Raw genomic sequence first — 18,034 nt, 5'->3', positions numbered from 1 at the left:
TTGCTAATAGGACTTGGGGGAGATGGGAGAAGGAGGTGTGTGGAGAAGAACTAAGTCATTATGTTATCACTTTAAAACCAGTTTGGCTTTATATTCTGTTACACATATACTCCCTAGGGATGATTTTTTTCTTTATCTGTAAAATAGGGATAGTGATACTTTCTTGTATCTCTCTCATAAAGCTGCTGTATAAATGAAGTAAAACACCATTACACTGTTAGGAAAATGTATTCTTATGAAGGCATGTTTAAACATGAAGTAGTTCAATAGTGCTAGCTAATTTACTATTGTTATTATTATTTCTCTGATCCTGGTTTTCATATTTCCACAGCGAGGAGATAGAATTAGATAATTTTTTCCAGCAAGTGTTTATTAAGAGCTTACTGCACACCAGGCGCCATGGAAGGCCTTGCTCAGGACCTGGGGATTCAGCCCTGCCTGTCCCCTGACCATCCCCTGCTGGTCCCTTACCCTCAAGAAGCTCATAGTTCTGGTTCCTTTCCTCCACACTACTGTTAAATATAAAACAAAACACTTCTGTTAAATATAAAACAAAAATATTTAACACTTCTGTTAAATATAAAACAAAAATGAGAAAATCTGATGACCCTGGAGTATGAGTTGAAACATCAGGTCCCTTTTATCTGTTTGTTTTGCTTGTTCATCAATGGTTCAATGCTCAGAAATAGTAAAAACTTAACCACAGGGTCCTCTATATTGTGAGTATTAAACAACTATTTTATAAATGATTGATTATGACATCAGGTAGGACCTAAGACTTATCAAGTACCTACTCATGTGGTGTTGATGGTGGCACTTGACATGTTATGTCATTCAAAAGTCACAATAAAACCAAATGAAGAGCTTATTGTCATCTCTATTTTACAGATGAGGAGCTAGACCTAGAGAAGCAAAGTCACTAGCCTAAGGTCAAACAGCTTTTAAAGTGATAAAGGGCAGAGTCAAATCCAGTTTTCTCTAACTCCAAAATATAGCACCTTTCCCTTTAACTAAAAAAAAAAAAAAAAAAGTCACTTTATTTTAACTAATTTGTTTCATAAGCATTGCATAAGATTAGAACTAGAATGGGCTTTGAAATTAGCATATTCTAATGCCTGCCTCCTAGTGATATCATTTCTCCATTTTCCAAAGCTAAATGCTAGGTAGAAAACTCTGGTGGATCCAGATCATGTTTTCAGGCCAGGCCATAAGCTGCAGATTGCTGCACAATCCATTGTTTTGCATCCAGTCTAGCTCATTCAGGTTGGGAGGTGAAGTAACATGATGTACTCTGTGCTGTAGTCAGGTATGTTAGTTAGCATCTTTGGGTTGCAAGTGTTAGAAAAATAATCCAAACCAGTTTAAACCAAATAGAGATTATTTGGCTTACATAACTAGGAATCCAGGACACAGCTAGATTCAGACAGGCTGGAGCATGGGCTACATAAAGTCATCAGGACATTGACCCTGGCTCTTGCTTTTGCTCTCTTCTGTCTTGGCTTTATTCTAAGCCGGGATTCTCCATGTCATGGCCAAAATGATGACCAGTTCCAAGTTTACCTTCTATCAGGTTGGCAGTATTGTAATTAAAAGGACTTGTCTCTCCCATGATCTCAGCAAAGGCCCCAGGGCCAATTTTCATAGTTGGTTTCAAAATTGAACCAATCACAATGGTTGGTTCAATTTTCCTTGAACCAACCGTTGTGTCAGGAAGATAGAATGGATTGATGGGCTGAACCTGGCTTCTCTGTTCTCCCTGATTGCTGGAAGTTGGGAATTACTTAACCTGAGAATGAGGAAGAGTGGTCCCAAAGGGTTGTTATCAAAGAAGGAAGAAGGTATTGGGATGTGCAAAAGCTACAGCATGCAACCTCACTACTGGCATATTAGATATTGCCAGAATCTAATATCACAACTTAGATATTGCCAGAAGGTGAGGACAGTCAAGGAGCCAATGTGAGACATTTTTCAACATAGATCAAACCCTTTAAATTTCAAAGAAATTAGCCCCAGAAAGCCAGCCCAGCCCAACTAGTGAATCAGCTAGTTAGTGATTGAACCCAGGTCTCTTGATCGTATATCATTTGACTCTAAAAATGTGACATTGATCCATGTTAAATTATTTTAAATTTCACTTTTCATTAAAACATTTGTACATACTTTGTGCAGACTCCATTTTGGAATATTTAACCAGATAGACAGAAAGATTGCAGGCATTGACTATAATTATGACAGTGTCAAGAAGTCCAGTAGTCACTATCTAGTTATTTTTTTCTTGGCCATGTCCTATCTGTTATATCATTTCAGACATCATTGCTGTTCTTCATTTCTCTTTTCAGGGTTCTTTGTGTCTTTGCTTTAAAACCTTTGTTTCTATTCTTAAGTGGCACAGTTTGGGTCATTGGTCTTGACAAATAAGATCAGATTCCTTTGGTGGGCTTGGGTTTTTGGTTTTGTTTTCCCTTTTCCTCTCTCTCTCTCTCTGTTTATTTTTTGTTTTGTTTTTGGTCTTTAAAACTTCAACTTTTCCAAGGCTTGTTAACAAAAGTAGGCCACCAAATAAGAGGAAAAAAAAAAAAGAGCTTTGCTAGGTGCACTCTTCTCTATTGGAAATTATTTTATTTCTCAGAAAAGAGAGAATTAGAAGAAAGCTATTTTCCCCAATTTTCCATACCACCCATAGGAATCCAATTCAATTTCCTCTCAAATTTTGTAGTAAAAACTAAAAGTATGGAATAAAGTTGCTGGAGTCTAGTATTCTTTTACACAGATTTGATGTTTTAAAATTCTTAGTCATAGAGCTATTTACTCAGCCTGATCCATTTCTAACCAGAGTGTAATATAACCATTTGATGAAATAATCTTTTTTTTAAGTAGACAAGTATACATATTTAAGAGATATCAAAACCTTACCTGATAATCTAGCCTGATAGAAGAGGGCTATGGAGTCAGATGGCTCACAGCTCTCTAGCCAGAGCCTGCCTGAACTCTGTGGCTTTGCAAAACCCAAGAGAGCATTAGGTTTATTCTTGCTCTATTTTTCTTTTCTCACAGTTTCCCCTATAAAAAATTATATTGTTTAATCCAAGGAAGTATATAAGAAATTATCATGGTATAGTTCACATCAAATCGGAAATAAAAACCTAAGTGAAAGAAATATTTCACTTATGTGGTTCTATAAAGAGAAAAAAAGAAAGAGATCTAATATAGAAGTTGGTTACCATAAACCACAGAATGGATGAATATGTGTGAAAATAGCTTGAATACATCAAAAATCTTTATAAGCTCTAGGACTATTTTATTTATCTTCATAGCAGTCCTACATTATAGCTAATAATAATAGTCTTGAGTTACACAGAAGGAAGCTGAGACTCAGTTGGATGCACCCAGCAGGTTAATGAGAGAGCCAGGACTTGAACTCAGCCCCTTTTGTCACCAGAGTCCAAGCTCTTAACACTATGTTACCCTATTCCTCTTATAGACTCTGGTTACTTGAACGTTGTTCATTTGTATTTCTGGGGCTGGAAAACCCTAAATTTTCTATTTCCTCAAAAGGACGTAGAATATAAAAGTTTGCCACACCTGTGCATATATTAAGCACCTAGTTTTGTTAATGCTGTTAATTGCTTATTGGCCTTGGGTTAACTTAGTTTTAATTTAACAAGCCCTTTGCCTACCAGTCTTCGGATAGATTGGTTTTGTGGAGAACGGTTGCAATCTGGATTGTAGTAATTATCTTGTTATGTCTTTTATCCTTCAGCACTCCTTATCTAACCAGATTCCTCATGAGTTTAGCAAATGGTCACGGAACACCATCATATTCCTGCACCAATCTTGAGCAGTTCATTATCTCAAACTTATAAGCTCCTATCTTCATTTTATAGTCATGGTACTCTAGCCTCCCTTGCAAGCTTAGAAATAGAATAGGGCAACTTTTACTATTATCTAACAGAACCAGCAGTTTACTGAATCATGTAATCTGATGCTTCACTATACTCAAGTTTAGAGGCTCAAGTAAGGTTTAAATGGAATTTTAGATAATTTTTTTAAGTGCCAAAATGTCTAACTCATTTATTGCTTAAATGTACGAGAAGACTTTCTGGTCCTTGTTCCATCAACTTCTGGGGCAAGCCAATTGCTCTCTCTCTCTCTATATATATGACCACAGCATCCCACTGTCCATGAAGAAATGATCAAAATCTCAGTTTTTAGTTTACATTCCCAGAGGAAACTGCATAGCAGTCGATTTCTCTGTTTATTTGTTTTTTCTTTATAGTCTATACCAGTCAGTTTCCAAAGATAATTTTCTCAAGAACAGAGCCCAAGACAAGAAAATCCCATCAACCAGGAGCTATATTAGGTACTCATTATACTTGTGAAAGAATGAGCTCAAGAACTCTATGGAAACCTGGCCTCTGGGTTTGCAGAGAGGCTGCCTAGAGCCCTAATGCCCCTTCTTTCATGTATGCTTCTCCTATAATACAGGAATTCGTATGCAAATTGGCTGTTGTCCTCTTTGTTGGTCTGTTGACATGTGGCTGCTTTCAAAAAATTATAAGAAGATATCTATTTCACATTAAACTTTGGTCATTGCCTATTTTGGAAAAATACATCTTCTAAAAACATTTTTGCTTAGCAGGGATAACTACTGTCAAACTCTGGGTTTTTATTAATAAAGAAAGGAATCATAGAATGCTGAACAGATCGGAGTCTTCTCTTTCCTCTGGTATCAGGATCAGGCCAGGCACACTTGACATTTCATGATCTAGGCTTTTGCTCTAATACTGTACTTAATTATAAAAGTGATGATAATAATAGCTTATATTTATTAAGTGATTAATATATACCAGGCCCTGTGTTCAGATATCAGTTGTGTGAAGACAGACTCACGTTAACAGTGCCCTAGGGCTGGGATCGTGGCCTCTGCTCCATATACCCACTTTGACACACGTTCCCTAACTACAATGGAAGTTGTCTGAGGGCTGGGATTCAGTCCCCTCACCGCCACGCCACCACTCTCTGGTCTCTGCCATAGTCCATGTGGTCCTGGTCTCTGCCGTAGTCCATGTGGTCCTGGTCTCTGCCATAGTCCATGTGGTCCTGGTCTCTGCCATAGTCCATGTGGTCCATGATGGCTCCACACTGTGTTCTTATTCCAGGAAATAAATGAGAAATTGAGGAATGAGTTTCACAGATGCCATGCCTGCTAATACCCCATGGGTCAGAACATAGTCATATGGCCACACCTAGCTAGAGAAGGTGTTGAGAGGTGTTATCTTTATACTGGTGACTGTGTACCCAGCTAAAACTGTGCTGTTGTGAGGAAAAAAAAAAAAGGAGATTATATATCAGTTACCAGTCTTAGCCTCATTGTGTCATATCATTTAATCCTCCTAACAACACCTTTTGTAGGTATCTTATCCTCATTTTACAGAGTAAGTAAATTGAGCTTAAGGAACTTGCCTAAAATGTCCCGCTGCATGCAGCAGGGCTACATGATTCCAGGGCTGAAACTCTTATCCACTGTTTTCTATTCTATTTTGGATAAATGCCATACTTTTAAGAATTTTGTTGTTTTTTTTTTTTAATGTACAATTCAGTGGTTTTTAGTATATTCAAAATGTTGTGCAACCATCACCACTGTCTCATTCCAGAACATTTTTATCACTCAAAAAGCCCCTATCCATCAACAGTCACTCCCCATGTGCCCCTCGTGCCCCTCTCCCCATCTCCTGGCATCCACTAATCTACTTTCTGTCTCTATAGACTTGCCTATTCTGGACATTTCATATGAAGTAAACTGTATATATATATATATATACACACACATATATATGTAAATATATATACACACACATATATATGTATATATATACCTATATATGTGTGTGTATATATATATACATATATATGTGTGTATATATATACACATATATATGTGTATATATGTGTGTATATATACACACATATATATGTGTATATATATATATATATATTTTTTTTTTCTTCCTTTGAGATGGGGTTTCACTCTTGTTGCCCAGACTGGAGTTCAATGGCATGATCTCGGCTCACTGCAGCCTACACCTCTTGGATTCAAGCTATTCTCCTGTCTCAGCCCTCTGAGTAGCTGGGATTACAGGCGCCCACCACCAGGCCCAGCTAACTTTTTTTTGTATTTTTAGTAGAGATGGGGTTTCGCCATGTTGGCCAGGCTGGTCTTGAACTCCTGACCTCAAGTGATCTGCCTGCCTCGGCCTCCCAAAGTGCTGGGATTACAGGCGTGTGCCACCACTCCTGGCAGGAAATCATATATTACATGGCCTTTTGTGTCTGACGTTTTTCACATAGCACAATGCTTCCAAGGTTAATTCATGCTGTAGCACGTATCGGTACTTCATTCTTTTTTATGGCAGAATAATATTCCATTGTATGGATATACTGAATTTTGTTTATCTATTCATCAGTTGATGGACATTGGGTTGTGTTCACTTTTTGGCTATTATGAATAATGTTGCTTTTAATATTTGCGTACAAGTTTTTATGTGGACGTATTTTCAGTTCTCTTGGATAAATACCTAGATGTAAAATTTATGGGTCATATGGTAACTGTATCTTTTTGAGGAACTGCCAGACTATTTTGCAAAATGGCTGTACCACTTTGAAAGTGTAAAAACACATTTTATACTCCCAATAGCAATCTCTGAGGATTCCAATTTCTCCACATCCTTGCAGCATTTATTATCATCCGTCTTTGTTTTATTACAGCCATCCTAGTGTGAATCGGCGTCTCATTGTCATTTTGATTTGCATCTCCCTTAATGACAAATAATGTTGAGCATTTTTTCATGTGCTTATTGGCTATTTGTATATCGTCTTCTTAAAATATCTATTCAGATTCTTCACCCATTTTCTAATTGGGTTATTTGTCATTTTATAAATCAGTTGTTAGCATTCCTAATATGTTCTAAACATAAATACCATTTTAAACAGTAAGTGCAACCCATTTTGATATAGTTAAATTGTTCAGTTATTGTATGAATGCACCAATTAGTAGATTTGACAGAATTTCCAAACAAAATAATCTGTCCAGTTTGTGAGTACAGCTAGAACCTTAGTGCTAGTCCAGTTTGGGCCAAAAATTTTCTAAGAGAATTCTGATAGAAGGGAGAGGGCTTGCATAAGCCTCAGCCATATTTTAGTTTTTCTGTTCATCAGAACTCTGACATACTGGTGAGCTCTACAGTGTTTCTCAAAGCTTACTGTGCATCTAAGTCATGTGAAATCTTGTTAACGTTGCAGATTCTGCTTTAGTAAGCCTAGAGGAGGCCTGGGATTTCTAACAAGCCCTCTGGTGATACAGAAGATGCTGGTCCATGGACCACACATTGATTAGCAACATTAGAGTATTAAGTGTTAACATGGCTGTCTAGAACCTTGAGTCTAATTGTTATATGAACCAGATTGCTTAGTTCTACTCTCAGACAGAGTAATGTCCTAGATCCAGCCTTTGGAATTGACTCTTGGCTGCCACTTACCAGCAGTGTGTTTCTTTGAGCAAGTTACTTTACTGCTGTCAGCCACACTTTCCACATCTGAAACTAACAGGTAATTATACCTCCTTCTCAGAGTGATAATGAGGATGAGGTGAAATAATGTACATAAAGCATCTATTACAGTTCCAGGTATATGAAGGGCCTTGGTAATTGTTGGCCCTCTTTTTTCCACTTGCCTTCAGTAGTAGAGACTGTCTCCTTCTGACTGTTCAGTGCAAAGGCATCATCATCACTGGAGAGACAACTAAGTGTCCCTACCCTACTTTGTTATATTGTCATGATTAGATACAGAGAGTATTACTCTGTTTATAGTCTGTAGTTATTCTGTGTATGTTTCATCTTCTCTACTCAACAGATTCTATGTTCTTGGGGATTAGGACTATATATTGCCTTCTGTTTGAATCCCTATGCGACCTCTCATGGTGCTATCCATAGAATATCCCATTAATTAATGCCCACAGAATGAATCAGACAGCCCAAGTCCATAGTAGTAGAGATAGTAACTATAGAAATAATAATGGAAACTAACATTTGTTAAGAACTTTGTGTCAGATACTATCTTAAGGGCTTACATGCATCATCTGGTTCAAGCCTCACAACCGTCCTTTGAAACCCCTCCATTTCTTGCCCTTGTTTTACAGAAAAGGCAGCTGAATTTTAGCTGTACTCGGGAAGAGTGAATGCCCTCTGCAGTTGTAAGAGCAAAGTTCTGGAGGCAGGCTGCCCATGGTCTAAATCCCTGCTCCATTTTGTACCAGCTGGGATTCAGAACACTTTAATATTCAAATGCATGATCATCTGTAATCATTAGTGCAGGTCTCATGGGATTGTTGTGAGCTTGGTATGAAACAATATGTGAAAAATGCAAAAAGCAATGAGCACAATGCTAGGTGCTTAGAATTATTCAGACAATGGTAGCTTTGTTTAGTTGTTGATTTGTTAAGTTACTTATCCTGGCCTTACAGTAAGTAAGTGGCAAAGGAGGGATTTGAACTCAGGCTGTCTATTTCAGTGTCCCAGTGTCATAACTCATCAACTCTAAGTTATGTTGCTGCACATCTCCCATTTCAAGTAATGTGTTAAGATGGGAACTGGAAATTCATGTGTCTATGTAAAGAAAGTCAAAAGTCAAGGTGGCTGCAGAGACAGAAAAAGAATGTGAGAGGCACTGTATAATGTATCACTCTTTTAAAAAGATATTTACTAGCTCCAATATTTGTGCTAACACGTTCTCTAAAAGCATTTGTATAGCTAGTGCCAATCCAAGGGAAGAGGTGCAAGCAGAGGATGATCCACGTTTTGGAATGCCTAAAACTTACTTCCTTTGGGGGTGCAGGGACCCAAGGGGCCTCATTAAGGAAAAACCCTCATTAATAAATAAATATCTTACTTGAGTAAATTATACCAAAGCATATTACCATGTGAACATATTGCTAGGGTCGTCCTCAGAGCCCTGAAAGGGCCCCGAAGCTAAACTTCATCCACTTCATGGTGAATCCTCCTATGGCACAAAAGTAACCAAAACTCTGACTGCACAACAGGAAGCCTGGCCTGCATTCATGTTTTTCTTCACAAAGGGACATTTTTTTAATTTCTTTGTCTCAGTACCTCTATTTTGAACATTAGTAATAGGCTATATGGACCTCTAGCTCACAGGAAATTCTGGCAGATAACAGGCTTCCCAGAATAGATATATTAAGTTATAAAAAAATAAAAAAAATGAGGCAGACGGTATAGGTTTTTCATACCTACTGGCAGGTGGCACAGAACTAAATGTTGGAGCATTTTTATAAGCAAGATTAAATTGACTCATGACAGCTGGTCACTAAAATACAGGAAGTGCAGATCTGGTTGAAAGCGAGAAAACACTGGTGTTCATAAAGTTTGCATCACAGACTAGAGCTCACTTTTTTTTTTTAAGTCTGCCTTAGTGACACCCTTATTTGGCAATGTCTGCCATTTGTCACTTGCACACAAGTAGATCTTCAAGGAACACGCAGGTCAATTAGTTCTATCTGCAGTGCTTAGGTATGAGTACTGTGGGTGTAAACAGAATCGGTGAATAGACTTGGCTCTCGAGAACATCAGACATGTGACTGCTAGCTGAGCCTTTTAGGTCTCCACTTGTCCAGTCCTCCCCTGCCTAAAGCGACAGGATAAATAGACGTGGGAGGTGGATGGCCATGGGAATGGATAATGAATCTGTCAGAGACAAGTGGGATGTCACAGAAGTCTGCCCTCTACCCATCGTGAGGCCGGAGGTCACAGCACCAGGAATTGACAGCAATCTCCCAGCATTGTGAAATGTTTTTGTTTTTTTGTTTTTTTTTCTGGTTGGAGGAAGAACCCTCTGGCAAGGGCTCTAAATCACAGGTTTTCACATCTGATTGGAATGGGGCTGGTGAGGATAAACTGAGTTGTGGAAAATGAAAGGGAGTCATCTCCAAACAAAGGCAGTGTCCTGGTGCCTCACCCTCTACTTGCAGTGTTCAGCCCCAGCACAGCAACTGTTACACTGACTAAGCAAAGACAGCCCAAAAGCTTCACCAGATGTGAAGTTACAGTTTTAGCCAACATTCAAGCAATGCCCTTCCTCCAACTTCAGCTGGACCAGGGTGGCCATCCTTGCATGAGACATGAAAGCTAAAAGAGGCACATTTCAGAATAATTACGCTATGCAAATGCTTTGTTTTTTTCTCTCCCCTGAGCTGTGTTCTTTTCCTAGGTCTTTCAAACATTGTTTAAGAAGCTCTTGTTTTGGGTTTCAGTCATCTGATAAATCCCCTGGAGTTTAAATGAAATTAAACTGGGTTTATGATATCTCACAAATTTCATAGCGTCTCCTTTCTCCATGTAGTATAAGTTATGAAAACCAACAATTAGGGCATGTGGCAGTTTTCAACACACATCATGGAGTGTTTAATTTAGTACAATGTCTATTAATTTTTCATTAATTAGTCCATTGTCAAATTAGACACAGTAGAACATGCATATGACATTCCTGCTTTCAGGAAGCTTACTTGTTTATTATCATTTGTCTTAATCGTCTAAGTTTTCAAGCACTTATTATGTGCCAAGAACCGCAATACACACTAGGGATATTACAATAAATAAAGCAGACATGACTGCTGCCTCCCAGGAACTTATCCTCTAGTGAGGATGACAGAATAAGCAATTAAAATACAGTCTACAGTCTATAGCAAAGATGCTATGGGTTTTATTATGCAACCAGCCTTGCCTTATGTCATAGGAGCACACAGAAAAGGCATCCTGGTGGACCAGAGAAACATTCCAACTATGGGCAGATATTTTTTGTATACCAGAAAGGAGCCAGCCACTGACATATACAGGTTAATATCTGAAGGGAAGAATTATCCTGATCAAAGAGGTAGGAATAGGAGAGTAGAATGCTGTAGGCAGAAGAAACAGCTTATAAGAGTACCTGAAGGCAAAACTTGAAGAACTAAGTGTAGAGTTAGGAGTGGTACAAATGAAGCTGGAAAAGGGGCAAGAAATAAATTGCAAAATGAACTTGCAAGCCATGTAACAGAGCTTGGACTCTATCCTGAAAATAATGGGAAATCTTACAATGGTTCTATTCCAGAAGTGACCCAAAATATATTTGTGTAAAAAAATATTTGGACTATTGTGTTGAGATTGGGTAGAGAGGGGCATGCCTGGAGCACAAAATTCTGTTTAGAAGTTCTTGTAATAAACCAGATCAAAGATGATGATCACAGCTAAGAAAGTGATTGTTGCTAGAACTGTATGGATTGGAAAGAGAATCAAGGAAGAGTGCATTAGTCCATTTGCACTGCTATAAAGGAATACCTGAGACTTGGTAATTTATAAAGGAAAGAAGCTTATTTTGGCTTACAGTTCTGTAAGCTGTGTACAAGAAGCGTGATGCCTGCATCTGCTCAGTTTCTGATGAGGGCCTCAGGAAGCTTCCACTCATGGTGGAAGGCAAAGGGGAAGTTGGCATGTCACATGGCAAGAGCAGGAACATGAATGGGGGAGGGAGGTACCACACTTTTTAAACCGCCAGATCTTGCAAAAACTCATGGAGGGAGAACTCAGTCATTACCACAATGAGGGCACCAAGCCTTCATGAGAGATCTGCCCTCATGACTCCAATACCTCCCATCAGGTCCCTCTCTAGCATTGGAGATCACATTTCAACATGAGATTTGGAGGGGACAAAATATCTAAACCATATCAAAGAGGAATCTCAGGGCTTGGTGAGAGACTGAGTAATGCCAGATTAGCTGTGGTAGGAAAAGGAGAGGGATACATCATTCTTGCCTAACTGGGTGGAAGATGGTACAATTTACTAAGAAAGCACAGAAGGAAGAATGGGTGAGGCAGGAAGCCAAAGAGTTTAGTTTGGGGACATATGGAGTTAGATATGTCCAGGAGGCATTTTGATGAATAAGTCTGAAGCCTGGGAGAGAGATCTGAGATGGAGATACAGAGCCCAGACTTACCAGCATTTTGATTAGATATTCTTCATGTGGTGTAATGGAGGGGGAGGGTGGGTAACAGAGAATCTTCGAATCTCCTAAAATGTTTTCACACTTTGAGCTTCCTTTAAATATATTTATTTGGGGTGGGGAAGATGATGTGAATTTGCTTTAAAAGGTTTGTAACGTGAAGGAAGTTAAGGAGTGCAGACAAAGATTGAAGGGACAACTAGATAAGAGTGCGCAGGGAGAGTGAGCTGGCTGTGCTGGGCCAGAACCCAGAGAACAGCATGTGTAGTCAACAGGCTGAAGAGGTTCCTGAAAACGAGCGTGGGTATCCAGAGGGGAGGGTGTCAGGGGAGAGGGAGTGGTCCAGAGTCCCAGCCCCTGAGGAAACAAATAAGGCATGGAAAAGTATCCATTGGATTTTCAACAAGGAGGTCTTGGGTGATTTGACAAGGGAGGCTGTGGTCATTTGGAAGGACTGAGTGAGTGGGAGATGAGAGAATGGAGATGGCAAGTATAGGAAACTCAAGAAGGGAGGGGAGAGGACTTAGGAGGTAGCTAGAGAAGATGACCAAATGCACAGCAGGTATTTCCTCACCTTAAGATGGGAGAGGCTTGTGCAATGAGTGAGAAAATTTATAAGTATGAAAAGCCTTTAGTAACAACCTATCCAAGCACACGGACACATTTAAGGAAATCAGAAGAGTAGAACTCAGGGTTATGTACAGTGGTCAGGATGGATTTCAGAGAAGGGTTATGAATTGAGTTGAGCCTTGAATGGTTAATAAGCTTTTGGACAGCTGAGAATGAGCCATTAATTGGAAGAAATCTGAGAAAAAATAAGACTAAACATTCATCTATTCTCCTTTTACCTCCTTTTATTATTCAAAGAATATCTTCTCAGCTAATATAATGTCTTTAGAATGGAAATTGCCTGTAACTCAGAGTGACTACAAGTATGAAAGTATTAACAGTTACAAGATATATAATCCAATTTACAATTACTCCTTGCATTCTTGATCTTCACGCAGGAAACCAGCATATTCTTTGGGATCACATTGTTCAATTTCCTCATTTGGAATTTTTAACACCAGATATGGTGCTAAATCAGTATAAGCTGGTGCTTCTATCACTTAGGTTTTAAACATCCTCCGTATATAGAAACACACCCATAAATAAAGGTGTTAATGTTGGAAGGAGAAAGATGCTTTAATAAGCAACCTAGCACAAGTAATTCCCTGCATATAGGAGATTATTATAGGACCTAGCTCATAATTAAACATTGCCTATTTAACTGAATTATTTTTTATCTTACCTTTTTAAGGAATATACAAATGTTCATTTTCAAAGGTGACATTTATGTGTCTAAGTTGAACAAGCTTATTATAATTCATAAGTACACAGAGAACAGATTGTAGCAAGAAGTATTAAACATTGTAATAGACCCCCGAGAAAGCTGTAGCTTGGTCTTCCCAGACAGGTTTGAGTAGATGGTGATTGCTTTAGGACTACACCTTTTAGTTAAAAGAGAGCCCAACAGCTTTCAGTAATAGTCTTAACCATTCCTTTTTTTCCTTGTCGTAAGTATGGGTCAGTGTTCCAAAAAGATTATGGAGGCACTAAAGAAAAACTTGGCCATTGCTATACAGACATTAGAGAAGCCAACATGGTTGTTAAGGAGTCTTATCTTCCTACCTAAGAAAGAGCATTCTGTTCTTTTCCCCATTCATGGCATTTGGCCCAAGAGAAAAATAAAATAAAATAAAATACTATAATATTTTTTGGTCTTTATGAAACTTGATTTTCTATATTTTTGTCCTAGTTCCTGGAAGAGGCCATGTTTCTCTCTCACACACACACATAAACACACACACACACACTGTCAATCTCTCTCTCTCTCTGGTTCTGATTCAGACCTATCTTGGTTCTCTACCCCACCCCAGGCTGGATGCCCAGGTTCTCTCCTATGTGTGGACCATCTCTTCCCACATACATTATTCTGACCTCTGGTTGTGGCCATTCTGTCAATGTAGGTTTTACCTTTCCAGAGGATATGGTGTGATACAGTTTATATCCTGCTGCCTCAACAAATATCAAGTTAGCCACTGCAATTTTATAGTCAAAGACTTCGGGCATTGGGATGTATTTTTGTGGAAATTGCATATTCCATTGTTGCCTCTCATATATCATGGATTTATTCATAGGCAGCAAAGGCCAGGCCTTGGCTAATGACTTCCAAACCCTGCCACATGAAGGATTTTTTTTTCTCCTTTAGGATTCTAGGCATTTTTAATTAGAGTCATTTGGCCTGTTTCTGAGAGCCCTTTGTGATTCTCCGATTTGCTGTGAGTGGGATGTCTGAGGATTACTGTGTCTCACCCCACTTTGGGTCTGTTAGCAGCCTTGGTGGAAAATCTCTTCTGATCTGAGGAAATGTCATTTTAGAGTGCAGAATGAGAACACTTGATTATAATTTCTTGGGTTTCTAAGAATAAGTCTGAATAGCAAATTATTTTAATGGTTATCTTCCTTTTTAAACAAATAAGAATTGTCTTAACGATTTAAAGAAAAAAGATAACATTGTTCTTTAAACCCAAACGAAGCCCAGATGAAATTGTCATAGATTTGTTAATATCACAAAAAGACCTTTTCCTAAATGACAGTATTTTGGAACCTGTTGGGAACCCCTTGATTTTGGAGCACAGTTATCTTGCGGGAGCTTCAGGCCCCCACTGACTTGACTGCTATTCGGCTTTCTCAATGTGCAGTGTAAGGACAGACTACATTGTACCAACCCTGCCCCCTGCAAACGGCTCTTTTGGGGAAGATTCTGAGGGTTGGGCCTGCAAATCTATCTCTTACTAAATGCCTCTGTGTATCACTAAAGCACTGCATGGTTTGAGGAGACAAATCAGGAAAGCCTCAGTGGTCACCAAGACCAACTTATCTGACAATGAACTCTTTGTCTCTCCTCTGCCCAGGTGCAAGTGTAATCTCCATGCCACTGTATGTGTGTATGACAACAGCAAATTGACATGCGAATGTGAGCACAACACTACAGGTCCAGACTGTGGGAAATGCAAGAAGAATTATCAGGGCCGACCTTGGAGTCCAGGCTCCTATCTCCCCATCCCCAAAGGCACTGCAAATACCTGTGAGTAACTTTGCTTGGTAACAGCATATTCTGTGCACCATGAGGTGATAGTTCCTCTCAATTTTGCTTACAATTGTGATTTTATTCCTCTTACCAGTTGTCTCATTCTTCTTTAAAGTGCAGCGAAAGTTTCAGTCCCTATCTTACCTCATGTAGACATCTTTTAGCACTCTGATCATCAGTAAAATTCAGTCATCTAACATTCACATCAAATGTGTTGGGAAATGATACTTGACATCACAGAAGGAATTTTTTATAAGTGGATGAGACAGGAGGTGATTTTTTTCCTCCCCCAAATTAATTTCCTATTAAAATATCAAAGGCCTTGTAAACTCTCAATCCTAATTTAATTTTAGCCATAAACAATTTACAGAAATTATTTGAATGTTTACAGCCCCATTTCCCCTACTGAGTATCCTGAGAGATGCTTTGTCCAGAATATTTCTCCCCACTACAGTTTTAGCTAGGACCTAACTTTGCCTTGTGAAAAGTTTGGCTGTTTTCAAACTCCAGCAATTGAAACATACCTGCTTTGGATCCTGTGTGTAGAGGCCCCCTTTGGATAAAGAGCATGACTGTAGGCCTGTGGGGACCACATTAAGAGAAAAGATTTTTCTACGCATGTGAAAGAGTGCAAGCATTATCCGCGTTTACAGAAACCATCTGTGTGCCCCCACTGAAATCCCTGATTCCCCATAGGAAAACAGGCTCTGACATGCTCACAGAGAAATGTGATTATTTGCTGAATAATTTGCCCAATTCCATGGATGGACCAATTAACTACCTGCAACAGCCCAAGGTTTGCACTCTTTAAAAAGTAGAGAAAGGGGGAGATTAGAATGTCCCCATTCAGTGAGAACTAACAGAAGCAGCCAGACAGTGAGCACAGGAGAATCAGAACTTGAGAAGCCACTGGTTCCGTAGAAGGGTAAGAATGTTATCAGGCACTTCAAAGCAGCAGCTGTGAGAAACCAAACCCAAGAACTAGTATCATAGGAACCAGGACTTTATCAAGTTAAAAGTAAGAGTGATGGGCCAAGTAACAAGCCATGAAGTATGGGGGCATGAAATTATGATAACATTTCTATGAAGCAGAAAGAAATCCTTCAAAAGGTTTAAAAAAATCCCTCTTTGTAAGGGTATTCAGTTGCTTTCAGTGTTAAAGAAAAAAAACTGACTTCTTGCTCCTAAAATTAATACATTAATGATCTGTTCAGCAGAAACGTGGATGTTTCAAGGTGATTTTATTGATGGAGACTCTGTGGCCTTTCCTCAATTGTTGAGGGCCACAGACTCATGAATTTGGAAGGGATCTTGCAAGGTTATTTATTGCAATACCCTGTGGCTGGCTACCTAAGAACTCCTATGACCCCAGTTGTCAAATTTAGTTTAAAGCTTTCCTAAAGTAAAAATGGCTCAGATTTCCTCTTTAATGTCTGCTCCTTCTTTAGTAGAAAAGGCTGGAAGAGTGTGATGTTCACAAACACTTCCTGGTATTCTGGCTTGTCCTCAGGGCAGGTCAGCTTGCCAAGGCCACTGGAGAGGCAGCAGGGGAAGGCTGCTGTTGAAGTCCTCAGCTTCTATTCTAACGTGACCTTGTTCTTCTACCCATAACTGTACTTTGAGGTTTTTATTTCAAGACATTTTCACTGGAAAGACTTTCTTGTTTCATCCAAGCTTTCGCATTGAAATTGATTTCTTGTTATTCTCTTGTTATAATCATCATGGAAATGACTCCTACCCCGAATCCTTTGCATATTGAAGATCACCAAGTCAGTTTCTGACCAAAGGAATGAAACTTCTTTCAGTTTTCCTTGTAGGTCCAATTGTCCACCTATCCCTTAGTTTTACTGGTTTTCTCTATACATTTTGGACGTTTTTCCTCATTGATGTTAAAATAGGTAGGTGATGGATGGACCCAGTGTCCAAAGGGGTTCAATTCAATATTCCAATCATCAGCATGGCAGAAATTAGATGAAGGGTTTTAGAAACTATCTGCAGATCTGCAGTGGTCCAGTCTTGCAATGGGAATAACCCCTTTGACTAAATCTCTGACACATCAGACTCTGCTTTAAAGCATCTGAGGATGGAAGTAAGCAATTTAGTAGTTTAGTGCACAGACTGCAGGCTGGAATCCCAGTTTCTCCATTTACTAGCTATGTGACCTTGAAAAAGTAGCTAACCTCTCCAACACTGTTTCCCATCTCTAATGTGAGGATAATAACAGTTATTACCTCCTGTGGATTTTTAGATGGTTGACTAAGCTAACTCATGTAATGTGTTTAGCCTAACACCTGTCACAAAATAAGCATTCAAAAAATAATTTATTTTTAGTTTTTTTCATAAGACAGTCTTGTCCATTGTTGGACAGTTTTAACTGGTATAAAAGTTACTTCTTATCAAACCTTTTTTTTTTTTTCTTTTTAAGTAGTAAAGGAAGTATATCGACCCTGGCTTTATGTCTTCCCCAGGTTAACCATTATCGACTCCAATTCTTATGTGCTAATGTTTTCATGTCCTTTACCTGGTTGCCTGCTCTGGAAGTCCTCTAATTCATTAGTGTAGTACTTCCAGCCAAGCACAGGACCTTCAGCAGTTTTATGATTCTCACTTCATATTGGCTTTTTCTTACACATATGCATACAAGTACACACACACGCACTCACATGACTCTAGTGGGTACGTTACAAGTCAGTTATCTATGAGGGATACTTAGGATATATCATCCCCTAACATAAGAACACAAAAGCTACAACTTCTGGTCCCTCAAAATCAACTTTTCAGGGACCTAGAAATGCCACTCATCCTGGATGATCTCTAGATTTAGCAGAATATCAAGTAGCCAGGATATTTTTCAA

The 18,034-nt window shown here is 38.9% G+C and overlaps 1 protein-coding gene across 18 annotated transcripts in view; it reads left to right on the top strand.

Annotated features, from left to right (window-relative positions):
* NTNG1 (netrin G1) overlaps window positions 1-18,034 on the top strand; it is a 346,048-nt gene that overhangs the window by 243,469 nt on the left and 84,545 nt on the right. For all 18 annotated transcript variants that reach the window (XM_063599528.1, XM_063599527.1, XM_063599522.1 and 15 more), the window contains exon 4: window positions 15,004-15,176. In XM_063599528.1, coding sequence (XP_063455598.1) covers window positions 15,004-15,176 — 173 coding nt within the window. The remainder of the gene's footprint in view (window positions 1-15,003; window positions 15,177-18,034) is intronic.

This window comes from Pan paniscus, chromosome 1, assembly GCF_029289425.2.
Source record: "Pan paniscus chromosome 1, NHGRI_mPanPan1-v2.0_pri, whole genome shotgun sequence".
Lineage (NCBI taxonomy): Eukaryota > Metazoa > Chordata > Mammalia > Primates > Hominidae > Pan > Pan paniscus.
The sequence above is the reverse complement of the archived record's forward strand: the minus strand, read 5'-3'. Positions and strand labels throughout refer to the sequence as shown.